At 42.2% G+C, this 15,369-nt stretch overlaps 1 protein-coding gene across 7 annotated transcripts in view; it reads right to left on the bottom strand.

The window, feature by feature from the left end:
• Positions 1-15,369, bottom strand: part of uvssa (UV-stimulated scaffold protein A) — a 74,647-nt gene that overhangs the window by 10,862 nt on the left and 48,416 nt on the right. For 3 of the 7 annotated variants that reach the window (XM_085788626.1, XM_085788625.1, XM_085788627.1), the window contains 3 exons: positions 4,953-5,172; positions 2,363-2,503; positions 819-1,002 (listed from right to left, as the gene is read on the bottom strand). In XM_085788626.1, the coding sequence (XP_085644752.1) occupies positions 819-1,002; positions 2,363-2,503; positions 4,953-5,172 (545 nt within the window). The remainder of the gene's footprint in view (positions 1-818; positions 1,003-2,362; positions 2,504-4,952; positions 5,173-15,369) is intronic. The other 4 variants (XM_085788628.1, XM_085788630.1, XM_085788629.1 and 1 more) reach the window with 2 other exon arrangements.

Genomic DNA, 15,369 nt, shown 5'->3' with positions numbered 1-15,369 from the left:
CCTTGTATCCTACAAGTTTTATCCAATGAGGAGAGAGAACGGCATAAAGGGGCAGTCCTCTCTGTGTGTGCAGCCAAGGGATGCGCCTGAATGTGGTGACGTAGGGACGAGGACCAATAGATCCATGACGAGGGCGGGGGCTGCTAACTCCATCGGCTGACAAGACGTTATGGTGCGTTCAAGGCAACCCGTAACTCGTGTTTTTCCGACCGTGAAGTGGTACCAGTTCGATCTGGTACGAGTTCACGGGTCAGAAGTTACGAGTGGCCGTTATAGTGACTTTCACAGGTAAAACAGGTCGGAGAAACACGAGTGGGTTGCCTGGAACACTACAAAGTCGTAAGTTGTGACTTGAAGCTGTAATTTACGGTTTCAAAAGCCTGCCTGGAACACAGCATTAGCCAAAACCACCGGATCGCTTACTTCTGCTTTAATAACAGATTATTTTGACCTAGGCTACTCCAGTTACAGTTAATGATAACAAAATACAATATTGTTTTGGCAAAATAGATTTTGTGTCATGTATTGCCATATGAACAATATAAAAAAAATAACTAACATCAAGTTGGTGTCATCAACTCTTGTCCCAGAAGCATTCTTGATATGAACAGTAATAATAATTCTAAAGCAAAAGTAGTTGCACTACAGACCACGGTTAAGGTCATAAATTTCACAATTCGAAGCCACATTAGGGAGAAATAAACAGTAAACTAGTCGGGGATGTTTGAGTGTGCAACTTTTTTTGTCTTCTGGGCAAAGAGGAGGAGCAGTAAAACACCTTAGAGGGAACAGTGTCCAGATGTCCTTGTGTCTGTTACCTTGAGCCGGTCCTGCCTCTGACACAGCTTCCCGTGGCCGAGCGGAGCTCTGCAGTGATGGCTGACGGGAACGAAGCTTCCAGGGAAGGAGATGTACCTGCTCTTGCTCTCCGCCAGCAGCTGCTCGTTCTGCACCTCCTCCTCCACCTCACAGGGAACCCAGAACTGATGCTGAGAGGCCGCCCTGCAGGAAGAGCAAACACAGTGTCCACTTGATCCACCTCCACATGTCCTGACCCGTTTCACTTCTGTCTGACTGGATTAAAGGAGACATATTATGCTTTTCTACAAATTAAAATAGTTCCCATGCGTCTTAAAGGAGAATTTCGGTCATGTTTGACCCCTAAATAGTTGTCCTGATGGTCACCCAGTGTTGGGGGGAGCAAAAAACGCGACTAAAATTGATGCAGGCAAACCAGAGTTACACCATAGCTAGACGGCGCTAGCGCTAGCCACAACGCTAACCTATGGGGGCAATTTTTTCAACCACAACAAACACCCAAAAAACAATCAAATATCTCTGGTACATCCTTAGAGACACCACTGAACTCATATAGTGAACAGTATTGTGGTATATTTTGATGTCGATGCTGATGAAAAGATGACCACTCTGACACGTCTTCTTTGTAGATGGTAAAAAATGGTTTATTACAAAAAAGATACAGTGTCAAAAAGCCGAATCTTCGAGAAGCCTCTAAAGCCAATTACGAGACCTCTGGGTCTTGGCCAAAAAGTCCAGACCTTATATATAAACTTTGTGTTTTTGCATGTAGTCACTCACCTCAGACAGCCGAACTCCGATCACAGAGCGCCTGCTCTCCCCGCCACAGAAACAAACACTTTTTCCTTGTTGTGATGATTTCTTTACAAAAATAAACGGTCGGAGATATTATGGACATTACCACTGCACTGCTCCACCGTTTATTTTTGTGAAATTTGATTGTTTTTTGAGTGTTTGTTGTGGTTTAGCGTTGTCGCTATCCCTAGCGCCGAGTAGCGCTGTAACTCTGGTTTGCCTGCATCAATTTTAGTCGCCTTTTTTGCTCCCCCCAACACTGGGTGACCATCAGGACAACGAGTTAGAGGTCAAAAATGGCCGGAATTCTCCTTTAAAGACATGTACTGTATGTGACATGCTTTGGTCAAAATCCCCCAAGGATCAAACATCACAGCTCTTTTCATCCTCTCTAAACAGCCCTGTTCAGAACGGCTGGTTTCAGTGTCTGTCCCTTTAAATGCAAATGAACCACTGCTTGCCCCGCCCCTTCTACTGCTACCAGGTAGGGGTGGGGAGGGAACAGTTCGTAAAACCACATAGATTTCAACCTAGGGAGTCTGAAAATTACAGATTTTTTTCATCAATTCTCACATTTTAGGGGCCAGAAGCCAAAACAAACACCTATATAGCCTTCAAAAAGTGGTATTTCCATAATATGTCCCCTTTAAATATAAAAACTTTAACTCTCAAATGGCAGTGTAGACTGTTCATAAAAAATAGGGGAATACTTAAATCATGTGTGTGTGTGTGTGTGTGTTGTTCTTACTTGACAATCTTGCCAGCGTTGGGCTGCTCCTGGCCCCAGTAGTACAGGTCCAAACCAAACGGGACCACCGGAGCATCAACAGGCCTCTGATCTGAAGCTGACTGAGATGAACTGGGACCAGTGGAGCTGCTGCTGCTGCTGCTGGGGGGGTTTACAGAAACACCTGATGGTTAAATGACTGACCATGATGAGCAGAGGACTTGGGTCATGTACATTGGATGCAGAGAGATGCAGTGGTTCTCAACGTGGGGTCTAGGGGTCTTTGAGAGATTTGAAGGGGGTCCCCGATTTTTTCTTGAAACTTTACCACTTTTTCTAGATTTTTTTTTTTTTTACGTTTTTTGTTTTAGAAATTTTACCACTTTTTTCTAGAAAATTTTTACTTTTTTATTTTTATTTTGAACATTTTTTATGAGAAATTTTACCACTTTTTCTAGATTTTTAAAAAACTTTTTTGTTTTAGATATTTTTCCACCTTTTTCTAGAAAATCTTTACTTTTTTATTTTTATTTTGAACATTTTTTACGAGAAATTTTACCACTTTTTCTAGATTTTTAAATAACTTTTTTGTTTTAGAAAGTTTACCACTTTTTTCTAGAAAATTTTTACTTTTTTATTTTTATTTTGAACATTTTTTACGAGAAATTCTACCACTTTGTTTTTGGAGAAAATTTTTACTTTTTTTTTTAGAATTTTTACCACTTCTTCCTAGAAATGTTTAAATGTTTTTGGAGAAATTGGACCACTTTTTTTTCCAGAAATTTCTCTATAATATTTCCAAAAAAATCACGCCATTGGCCCTAATTTAAAAGTATAAAAAAGTAATGTTCTTCAGTCTCAGAACAAATATTTGTGTATTTCTGGTGTTTACTGCTAAATTTGGTCCAATGGGGGTCCGTGGTCTAATTTGTGTCAATTTTGGGGTCCTTGATGTACAAAAGGTTGAGAACCACTGCTCTAATGCCACCATTATCTAGCAGGAACATCATGCAGTGGATGATGCTGTCCTTCATATGCTCCACCAGACCCAGTCTCACTTGGATGAGCCAGGTGATTACATAATGATTATCAAGTTCATTTAAAGGGATACGCCAACTTTTTTTTTTTCGTGCCTTGCCTCACTCCCGAGTCCATGACCAGCAGATAGACACCATCCTTTCGACTGTGCGTGCAGTAACGAGGGAGATAGAGCCGTATCGCCCGTAATTAGCTTAGCTCAAACACTGGAAGTGTATAGGTAGTGTTAGCCTGCCTCCACCTGAAATCAGCAGTCAGAAGCTGATTTCATTTTAGCTCTAAACTCTGTAAATATATCACTTTATCCACATTTCAAACATGTTTAGGTGAGAAAGTAGCCGTTTAGATCAGCAGTGTGTCGTTAATTTGTCTAAATACCAGCTGTTTACAATTTTGTTCGGACAAATTCGGCGCTACTCAAGCTAGCCGTTGTGACCAACGCACTTCTAGTTACTTTCACAAAATAAAACACCCGTTGCCCTTTACATACAGAAAACCATGACGATAGAATTTGTGCTTTTACTTTGAAACAGGAAGCTAACCTACCCTCGGTGTAGCTAGCTTGAACCAAAATAAAGCGTCTTTGCTTGAACCCTCCGTTTTGACCGATCTCGTCCCGTTAGCGGCATTTGACCGCTCAAGATGCCTTACCGGAGAGTTTTGTCAGCTCTAAGACGAAGATCGGTCCGTTTAGAGTTGTTGAAGAGTTTCTCTGATGACTTTAGGTGGAGGCAGGCTAACACTACCCATACACTTCCAGTGTTTGAGCTAAGCTAATTACAGGCGATACGGCTCTATCTCCCTTGTTACTGCATGCACAGTCGAAAGGATGGTGTCTATCTGCTGGTCATGGACTCGGGAGTGAGGCAAGACACGAAAAAAAAAATGTTGGCGTATCCCTTTAACATCACCTGATCCCCCATTCTGAAAGACAAGCTCAAAGCATGGAGGTGGATTCCTGCTTCACTTCCTGTCTGGGGGACTGTGTCTCAGGGACACAGAGGACTAGAGGAGTGCACCTACACAGTAGGGCTGGGCCAAAAAATCGATTTTTATATTAATCGCGATTTTTTTTCTGGCGATTTTTTTTCGATTTTTTAAAAATTTAATTTTAATTTAATTTAATTTATTTATTTTTTAATTCTATTTTTTTTTTTTGGGACGACCAATCTTTATTGTACGATCATGTATTCTGTGCCATTACACTCGACAAAGTCAAACCGGCCTGTTGTGTTGGTTTGTTCACAGATATCTATGTGAACAAACGAACACAACAGACAAACTGATGTGATGTCGTGTGTATTGTTTTTTGGAAATATGACTTGTGATGTATTATCAAGTGTTTGGTTCAACCTGCTCTTGTTTAAGGAAAGAAAATCACAATAATTGAAAAATAAAATCGCAATACATGGTAAAAATCGAATCGCAATACTTGTTTAATCAGAATCGCAATTTAAATCGAATCGGGACCCAAAAATCGTTGGAGAATCGAAGCGGCACAAAAGCGTATCGGCCCAGCTCTACTACACAGTAAACTGCTCCTTTACCTCAGTGAAACAGGAGGACTTGTTACCTGGCCCCTGCAGGCAGAGACAGGTTCTGTTTGAGGACCCTCAGGGTTGCAGCTGCACATGTTGGGTCTTGCTCCTCTTCTGTGAGTCGCTTCAGACGCCTGGAGGAAGAGGAGGAGGAGGAGGAGGAAGGCTGAGGGGGAGGGGCTGCTGCTGGTCTCTTAGCAGGAGGGGGGGTCTTGGTAACAGGTGCTGCTGAGGTGGATGGAGATGGATCGAGCCCTGAGAACACAGACACAGACGGAGTTCAGATCAGACTGCAGACTTTGTGTTGTGCCAAATCCTCATGACACAGTTCAGACTCAGGCCCGGCCCCTGGTATAAACCCTCTATGTGGTTGTTTAGGGCCACAGCCGTTAGGTGGGGGGCCACATGATCAGAAAGGTACCGGGGTTCATCAAGTCATTTAAACATCCTGAGGTCTGCACGTGCAGCTATGAGCTTTATATGTAATGTGAAGTCAATATTCAGCTTCTTTTATCTCACATTTGAGACATTTGGTGAAAATAGAACGGCAGAATGACAACATTTGTGCTCAAAAAACAATCTTACAAAATGTCATTTTAGACTTGTTTTCTACACGTATCTATTACTGTATTCATATCCTATTTCAAGCACCAAAACAGTTCATTCTCATGACTGAAGGAGTGTTTTCACAAGGGATTTGACATGTTTCAAAAAGCAGACCTCAAATTTCCAGCATTTGTCCTAAATTATTTCTTTCTACAGTGTTCTAGGACAAACTGGCCTCAGTGTGCTTACAGCGGAGGTTCTAATATTTAGACATAAAACACTTGAGTATTGTTACATCTGCAAGTATCTTAAAAAGATACATTTAAAAAAATATGTAAAAGTCTAGAAAATGTCCTCAAACCTCAGAGGGCATAAACACGTCTGTATTCAGTTTTAACCAGTGATTTGGTGTTTGTGCTTAGAGTGCAGGGCCACAAACAAAAACCTTGTTTAGGGGGCCACCAACATCCTAGGGCCGGCCCTGAGTCCAGTCCAGTCAGGCTGCCCTGTCTGTCTCTTAATATGCATAGTTCTATCAGGAAGTAGGGCACACAGGAACAGGCTGTGTGTGTGTGTGTGTGTGTGTGTGTGTGTGTGTGTGTGTGTGTGTGTGTGTGTGTGTGTGTGTGTGTGTGTAAGATCAAAGGGAGCACTAAGCTGTGAACTGATCCCACACATAATTAGATGTGACCTGCCACAGTCCAGTGAAATTCAACCAGTACGAGTCTTTTTGATGAAAAGCCTAATTGGTTTATGATGATGTCCACAACGACACATCACGGTCCAGCGTCATCATCGTTATGACAACGGGGGGGTTAAATGTGCAGGACTAGGCATTTAGAGTTAGTTAGGATAATTGGTTAACAATCGAAAATGCGTTCAAATTATCCACCTGCAAGTTTCTGAACCTCAGCCTGGTTTCTGTTAAAGGGATAGTTCACCCAAAATTCTAATTTCACTCATCTATCTCCTCCCCCTCATGTGGACTAAGGGCTGGGAGAAGTTTCAGAGTCCTCCGTGGCTTCTCTGAGTTACAGGGGGTCTCGGCGTAGCAGTGCATGTCCATATAACGGTTGCAAATGGATACCAACTGTCTTCGTAACAAAAAGACACACCAAAAAACATCCAAATACCTCCATGCTGCTCGTATGTAATGTCCGTCTTGTATTGAAGCCCCGAAATGCGAAATTGTCCCGAAAAAAATTAAATAAGTCTATGTTTTAAGCTTGTTTGTAGCGGAAGCTCCCAGCACTGCTCTTCCTGGTCCGTCCAAATCTCGCACGATTTGCATCGACACCTAGTTCACGGCTCCGCACATCACGCGAGATTCTGGCAGAGCAACACTGGGAGCTTCCGCTACAAAACAAGCTTAAAACATAGACTTATTTAATTTTTTTCTGAACAATTTCTCATGTCGGGGCTTCAATACAAGACGGACATTACTAGGGCTAACCCAAAAAATTCAAAGCTTCGAAGCTTCGTTCGTTGCCATGGTAATCGATCATGAAAGTCTGTAATTGATTTTTTTTTTCCCTCCTTTTTCCCTTTTTGACACCGGTTCTCATCTGTAATTGTTACATTAAAATGAGTAGGCGACTTGGCATCCTGGAAACCTGCCTGATTTTGGAGATATGCAGTCAGACGTTACGATCGCGCACCCTGCCGGCCGCCGAAGCTTCGATTAAAATCGATTTTATGTCCGCGAAGCTTCTATTATCAAAATATGATAATCGGGTCAGCCCTAGACATTACATACGAGCAGCATGGAGGTATTTGGATGTTTTTTGGTGTGTCTTTTTGTTACCAAGACAGTTGGTATCCATTTGCAACCGTCATATGGACATGCACTGCTACGCCAAGACCCCCTGTAACTCAGAGAAGCCACGGAGGACTCTGAAACTTCTCCCAGCCCTTATATTAGTCCACATGAGGGGGAGGAGATAATGAGTAAAAAATTTGAATTTTGGGTGAACTATCCCTTTAAGGTGCATTTGCTGGTGATTGTCTCTTGACAATTCATTCTTCATTCATTTGTTTTTGTTGCGTTTATGTATCAATCAATCAATCAATCAATTAATCAATTAATCAATCAATCAATCTGCCCTTGAGACCTAGCTGTTTAGTACAAGACATAATTCATTCTGGCCTCATTCTCCTTCCTCATACACATATTCTCATTCTCACTCACATTCATTCTCCTTTCACATGCATGTATACTTGTCATACATAATATCTATTTTTCTATTTTTTCATTTTTCATTTTTCATAATATCTATTTTTCTCTCACGTACATGCATTTACACTTAGACACATTCTCTAATTTCACTTACATTCTAACTCTTGATGTGGCTTATAACTTAGAAGTAATAATGCAAGCTTTGATGGTGAACTCACCTCTGTTCTAGACTGAAAACAACTGCTAATGCTAATGCTAATGCTAATGTTACAGCTCTATTAAACAGGTCATTCACACCCAGGGTTGGGAGGGTTACTTTAAAAATGTATTCCAGTACAATTACAAATTACCTGTTAAAAAATGTAATCAGTAACGTACTCTAAGTAGCCTATGACAAAATTGAGGTAATGTAACGGAATACTTTAGTTACTTTTGGATTACTTCAATACCAAACATGCAAATAAAGAACGTCACACATCAATCCACATAGATTAGATCGTTTCAAACCGAAAATCAAACGCACAGAGCATCCGGTAAATTTCAAAATATAAGACAGTGTATAAACTCCCGACTGTAAAATCATCACTTTGTCAACATTAATCACTGGCACCGGCACAAACCACGAGTCACCGGTTAGAAAGAATAAATAGTTGTGGAGGTGAAAACCACAACACTTTATGATACAAAACATCCGTTGTGCAGGAACATAAACGAAAGTAAAAAAAAAAAAATCGAGCTCAGAAAGGCAAATTGATCTGTTGTTTACATTTTATTTTCACTTTACACACGGCTGTTAATCAGCTGGTTGCAGGGGTGTAGGTCCGATGCCAGGATTGGGGGGGACACAAAGGTGATTTTTTTTTTTTTTACCCATATAGAACTCATACCATGCCGCCATAAATCACAACTCTGCAAAGTCTCGGCATATCATTCAAAAAGTACTGCACAGGGAATCATTTATTGTGCTTACCTTTCTTGTTTATTTGTCCTAAACAGCCAACAGCGAGTATCACTGCTGTTATATTAGTAAATTATAATTTAAAGGGTCTCGGACATGTAATGTCTACTACATAATCTTTCGCCTCCCACCGACCCTCCCAGATCCCCAGTTCTTCTCACCATCTTCCTTTTCCCCCAGTGTAGGGAACTTTATGCACGATTAATTGATATGGATGAATATCAAAATATGAAGCCATAAGATTGAGGGGGTTGTTTTTTAAAAGCCTGCTGATGTCATCTGTGTGAGAAACTCCCCGTTCATCTGCATCGTAGTGGAGGAGACCAGAGGTGGGATGTGGAGTCAGAAATATTTTTGTCAAACATTATTTGTTCCACCATTTCAATAATTTCTTTTTAGATGTGAAGAATGTGAAGTCTGAAAATACATTTGTTAAATTTTGAATAGTTTAGGGTATTTTTATTGGGGGGGACAATTCATGTTTTTCAGAAATTGGGGGGGACATGTCCCCCCCGCCCCCCCCGAGATCTGCACCCATGGCTGGTTGTGCTTTGATCCGACAGTCGGACTCGGAGCTAACCCACAGCTGAGACGGAGCGGTGTGTGGAAACTGGGACACACACAGATGAAGGCTACACGGGTGGTCGACTCGTTTCACGTGTTGGCTTGTGTGCATCTGTCTGCTCTATAGCCTGCTATGGTTGATTTTAAAAATGTAATCCTGCCAAGTACAGGTAATACTCAGAAAATTAGAATATCGTGAAAAAGTTAATTCACTTCCCCATGATTGCGAACTGTACTGAACCAGACAGAGAGCTTTTAAAGGCTCAGGAACCCTTTGCAGGTGTTTTGGATTAATTGGCTGACGAGGCTGTGACAATTTGAGCTACAACATTGAACTTTTTCACGATATTCTAATTTTTTGATTGGGGTTTTCATAAGCTGTAAGCCATAATAATCAAAATTCTAACAAATAAAAGCTTGAAATATCTTGCAATGCCTGTTATGAGTCTAAATAATATATTCATTTCACCTTTTAAGTTCAGGGTTTCCCGCAGCGCTTTCCTGTTAAGGCGGCCGCCTTAACAACAAAGAGCTGCCGCCTAAACTAACGTCTTAAAAAAAATAAAAAATGTAGCGATATTCGCCTTCGCCGCCCCCGCCGCCCCCCCCCCCCCCCCCCCCGTCGGACTATGGCCGCATCCTCTTACACACCACAGAGAAGCGCGCATGCATAACAGCAGCGCGTGTTGAAAGCGAAACTTAATACGGCACGGCGCGGTGCGTCCCTCCCCCGACGATCGATCCGCTCCAGCCCCCCCCCCCGTCAATAGATCCGCGCCCCCCGCCCTCCCCGTCTACAGGTCAGACAGACACCACCTTAACTAACAAATTTGGGGATTCTGAAATTCTGGGGGAAACACTGAAGTTGAATTACTTAAATGAATGAACTTTTTCACGATATTCTAATTTTCTGAGTATTATACCTGTAATCCCCGTTTTTATCTGATTACGTGTTCTTTCCCCGTACTGTAACGGATTACAGTTACATGTAATCCGTTACTCCCCAAGCCTGTTCACACCATAAATGGTCACATCATCCATTTGTCTCACCGTGATAGGACAAGCTTCTCTCTAGTAACACACACACAGCTGATTACCGATGACAGTTGTGGAAGTGAAACCAACAAAAACACATGGGTCCTATCTTCCACCTGTCAGGCAGTAGCCTACTATGCCTTCACTAGCTCCAGTCTGACGCAGTTCTGAGGAGCAACAGCCATGTTCTATATATAGCAAATATGTCAGTGTAAATGGTATGGCACGAGACCTGCACTCCAACAATGCCCAGCTTATGGAAAAGCCTGCAACTAAAGGACAAAGTCACCTTGCAAAGCAATGCTTCACTAAAGGTATAGACCCACCAAGTGAATGGTTTCTCTCTGTAACAGCTTTGTGGGCACGGTGGCACAGGAGGAATCCAAGCCTACAGAGAAGGAAACACTACAGTAAGTGTGACTAGTGGAACGGGACGAGTGGACAGAGGCATTGCTTGTGAATGGAGTTGTCAGCACTTTGAAGCAGGATACAGGGCTGATGGCTAATTTGGTCAGTGAGCATGAATGACGTCAGGGCCCTGAAGGTGAATGGACAACCCACTGACACAAAAGGCAAATGCAGACTTAAAGTGAGGATAAAAGGGAAGGATCACAGCCGTATGTTTGCAGCTGTTCCAGAGGGACACACACAAGCCACTGCTAGGTGACAAAAAAACATGACAAAGACCGGGTCTGGCTGAGAGAGGGAACCTCAGCAACAGAAATGCATTCAACAGTAGCCTAGCTGCGTTTCCATTACAGATGATTTTCGCAAAATAAAAGCGATATTTCTGAAACTTCGAAAAAAGTGCAATTGCCATTTGCGGGTGTTTCCATTGAAAAGTATTTTGTAGGGCTAACCCAAAAAATTTGAAGCTTCGAAGCTTCGTTCGTTACCATGGTAATCGATCATGAAAGTCCATGATCAAATTTTTTTTTCCTCCTTTTTCCCTTTTTGACACCGGTTCTCATCGGCAATTGTTACATTAAAATGAGTAGGAAACCTGCCTGATTTTGGAGATATGCAGTGTTTGTTTGCCATTACTTTCATTATTTCCGCTCGCTTCTAATTTATTGAGAAACGATGCCCAGGTCAGCAATGCATGACAACAAACATGTGGTTCATTTGTCCCCTCAAGTTACATAAACCAGCACAGCGTGGACACACACAACTCCAGTGACGTGTAGAAAAGCAAAAAAAGTGTTTCCATTACACTTTTGCGATACACGTTTGTATCGATACGTCTCAAAAACCACCTCATGAGAGCGTAAAAACTTTTTAGCGATATTTGAGAGTTTTTTTTCGAAATGTAGGTGTTTCCATTACCAGTTTTTAATTTCGATATTTAGGTTTTGCGCATTTCAAGGGGTTATGGAAACGCACCTAATGTGGAAGCATAAGTGAACCAGTATCCAGACATCTTTCAAGGGCCTAACTTTCACCTTCAAGATACAGCTAAAACAGAGCGCACAGCCTGTTGTTCATGTTCCAGCACCATCACTGGACAAGCTACAGCAGGAAGGACTGGAAGACAGCAGAATGGGTTAATCCCATGAAAATCCAGAAACAATGGCGATCCACATGTGTGCATGGATCCAAAAGACCTCAATGCCAACATAAAGAAAGAGCATTACCATATTATGTGTGGTGGCCTGGGAAAACCCTTCACATGGTGGGATTTTGACATTTTCATTTTTTGATATTTCCATAAACTAGAAGTTTTCAGCCATTGATAACTGTTTGAATAACTGAGATAGCCCTTTCAGATAGATAGATAGATAGATAGATAGATAGATAGATAGATAGATAGATAGATAGATAGATAGATAGATAGATAGATAGATAGATAGATAGATAGATAGATAGATAGATAGATAGATAGATAGATACTTTATTTATCCCGAAGGAAATTCAGTCAGCTTCTCGAAGCTCCTCTTCGTCAAATTTGGACGAACTGGGAAGAGGAGGGACCCTGGTTCGTCCAAATTTGACAAACCAGGAAGAGAAGCTTCCGCTACAAAACAAGCTTAAACATAGACTTATTTAATTTTTTTCGGGACAATTTCGCATTTCAGGGCTTCAATACAAGACGGACATTACATACGAGCAGCATGGAGGTATTTGGATGTTTTTTGGTGTGTCTTTTTCAGTGTTGTGGGTAACGCGTTACAAAGTAACGCGTTAGAGTACTTTAATTACTTTTTTCGAGTAACGTGTAACGTAACGCGTTAGTTTCGTGAGTTGAGCAATCAGTAACTTAGTTATTTTTTTAAAAAAGTAATCCGTTACTTTTCGCCGGATAAGGAAAGGAAAATCCCGACTGCAGCCTGCTTTCTGTCAGACAGACTACTGTGCAACCTGCGGATGTGTCAGCCGAGGCGCAGCGCTGTGATGCGTCTGTGTCCTGCCGACCTACGTTGCCTGTGTGTGTGCGTTTCAATTCGCCGGCGAAAAGGACAAGAACATAACGGTAAAAACACTCTGCGGTGGTGATAAGCTTCTATCGACCGCAAAAAAAATCCACATCCAATTTAAGGGCCCATGAATCAGCTCCACGTACGGAGCTGCTTCTCCAGCAGCAACAAGCAGCCCGGGCCGGCTCTCAGTGCTTGCTGCTTTCAGCAGCTCCCTCTTGGCGAGCGGCAGCTCAGTTCTCCCCCGGTCCAGCCCGGATCTCTACTCCATAGCTGCCGTAGCAGCAGTGTGATACCAGTACATTTAACCGCATTTTTAAAAAACTTTTATTACACACAAGGCAGGACGTTCACGTCTCGCCAGCCTCCCTCCTCTCCACACGTGAGTCCTCCATTCAAACTGACAGACAGATCGAGCAGTGAAGCCGCTGAGAGGGATTCACGGCAACTCCTGAATTTTGATCAGTTCTGCGATCAAAAAAAAAAAAAAAACACGCTATGTTGCATATTTCTGACTGTCTTTCCTGTTATTGTTATCCTGTAGAGTTAATTTGGTTGGATGACTATTCGTCAGGACTCAGTGCATTTAAAAGAGGCTGTGTGTCTGTCTGTTAAGTTGCAGCATGTGCGAGGCGCTGCAAAAGGCTTTTAATTTTTGGTAACGCATGAGTACTCTAACGCGTTACTTTTATTCATAGGTAACGCAGTAACGTAACTGATTACTTTTAACTGATGGTAACGTTGTAACTTAATTAACTACTTTCAAAAGTAACTATACCCAACACTGGTCTTTTTGTTACGAAGACAGTTGGTATCCATTTGCAACCGTTATATGGACATGCACTGCTACGCCGAGACCCCCTGTAACTCAGAGAAGCCACGGAGGACTCTGAAACTTCTCCCAGCCCTTAGTCCACATGAGGGTGGGTAGATAATGAGATGAGAAATTTCAATTTTGGGTGAACTATCCCTTTAAATATTCAAGATGGGAAAATAAATTCACATGTGCATTTATTTAAAGGGACAACGAGGAGTTTCTATTTGGTTATAAAAAAAGTCTCATATGAATGTGGATGAATCTCCGTTACCACTTGTTAATGGTCCATTTTAGATAAATCTATGGTTTTGTCTCTATGGTTATTTTGTTATTTTAATTAATGGTGGAAATGCTGGGCGAGCCGACCAGCGTTTCTTTACTTTCGGTTTCGTGGCGAGTCATGAGAATAACGCCGCCGTATGAATCTCCGTTTATGGTGGGAACTACGACGGTATGTGATCGTCCTCTGACTTTAATTCTTGATGAATGAAAACATGAGTCTGTCTTGCGCCGGTCAAAGAATTTCACGGTGCGGAGGCTCATAAATGTAGTGTGGAAACACTTCGCTTTTCCAAAACTCCTCGTTGTCCCTTTAAACTACATACTTAATAAATAAGGGATGAAAAAAACACAAAAAATGGTGGTTATTTTCAGTACGGAGGGCCACCTGAAAGCAGCATTAAAAACCCTGGTTATGGTTAAAGGGCTGATATGAACCTTGGCTCCTCCTCCATCTATCACGCCTCCATCTCTGACTGTCACATGATGACACACACACTCAACCTGCTCATTACAAACCAGGGAAATGGCAGAGGTTGGTCTGGATTTCACAGACGCTACGACACACTGATCAATGGGAGGAAAGCGGTGCAGCTGTAGGTGTCTGACTGCGGTGTACGGATGTGGAAAATGGGCGGGTGGAAGGTGGCAGGGGTTCAAAGACAAGGAGAAGAAAAAAGAGAAAGGAGGGTTCAGGGGAGAGAGAGCGAAGAGAGAGGAAAGGTGGAAAGAGGTATTGATTTTCTGGGGGTTAAGCAGGGCCTGTAATTAAAATGTTAATTTGAGAGAGAGAGAGAGATAGTGTCCTGACAGCAGAAATGGGGATAAGACGACTGATAATCAGAATGACAGAACAGGACAGAGGGGAGGAAAGAGGAGAAGGGAAGAGATATACACTCGCCAAGCACTTTATTAGGAACACCTCACTAGCGTCGAGTAGCTCCTCACTTCTTCATCTGGAACTGATGGAGCAGATGGTGACACTTTCCTGACTGCATGGCATCACATTTCACAGCTGCACATTGTGCTGTGGCTGCATGGCACAGTGGTGCAGCGGTGCAGCGGTTAGCACTGTTGCCTCAGCAGAAGATTCCCATGGTTCTGGGACCCACACACTAAAAACAGTTGGGTTAAAAATTAACTAATAATAAGGACAACCCCCTTTTTTTGGTTATTTTAACCCAATGGGTTGGGTTAATCTTTTTGACCCAACTTTTGGGTTGAATATTCAACCCAAGAGTTGGGTTATGCTAATTACAACATTGGGTTATTTTTAACCCAACTATTGGGTCGTGTATAAAGCACTTGCTCGACCCAATAGTTGGGTTAAAAATAACCCAATGTTGTAGTGTGCGGACAGCATTTTTCAAATGAACCAGCCGGTTAAGTCACAGAATTACCCAACCAATTACTTGCACAACCCAGGAATTGGGTTAAATTCATAGCTCTATAACCCTGAAAATGGGTTACACTCTGGAAAAACAACCCAAAAATTTAACTCAACACCAATAACTCAGAAATCGAGATACAGAGATAACCCAACATTTTTTAGTGTGCAGGCCTGGGCCTGTTCTGGGTGGAAGTTGCATGGGTTCCCCAACTCCCCACAGTCCAAAGACATGCACTCTGGGTTCTCTGGCCACTCTAAGGCCTGGACTACACG

The sequence above is a fragment of the Trachurus japonicus genome, chromosome 10 (genome assembly GCF_045865225.1).
Source record: "Trachurus japonicus isolate A0001 chromosome 10, Traja_1.0".
Lineage (NCBI taxonomy): Eukaryota > Metazoa > Chordata > Actinopteri > Carangiformes > Carangidae > Trachurus > Trachurus japonicus.
Note: the sequence above shows the minus strand (reverse complement) of the source record. Positions and strands in the feature narration are given on the sequence as shown.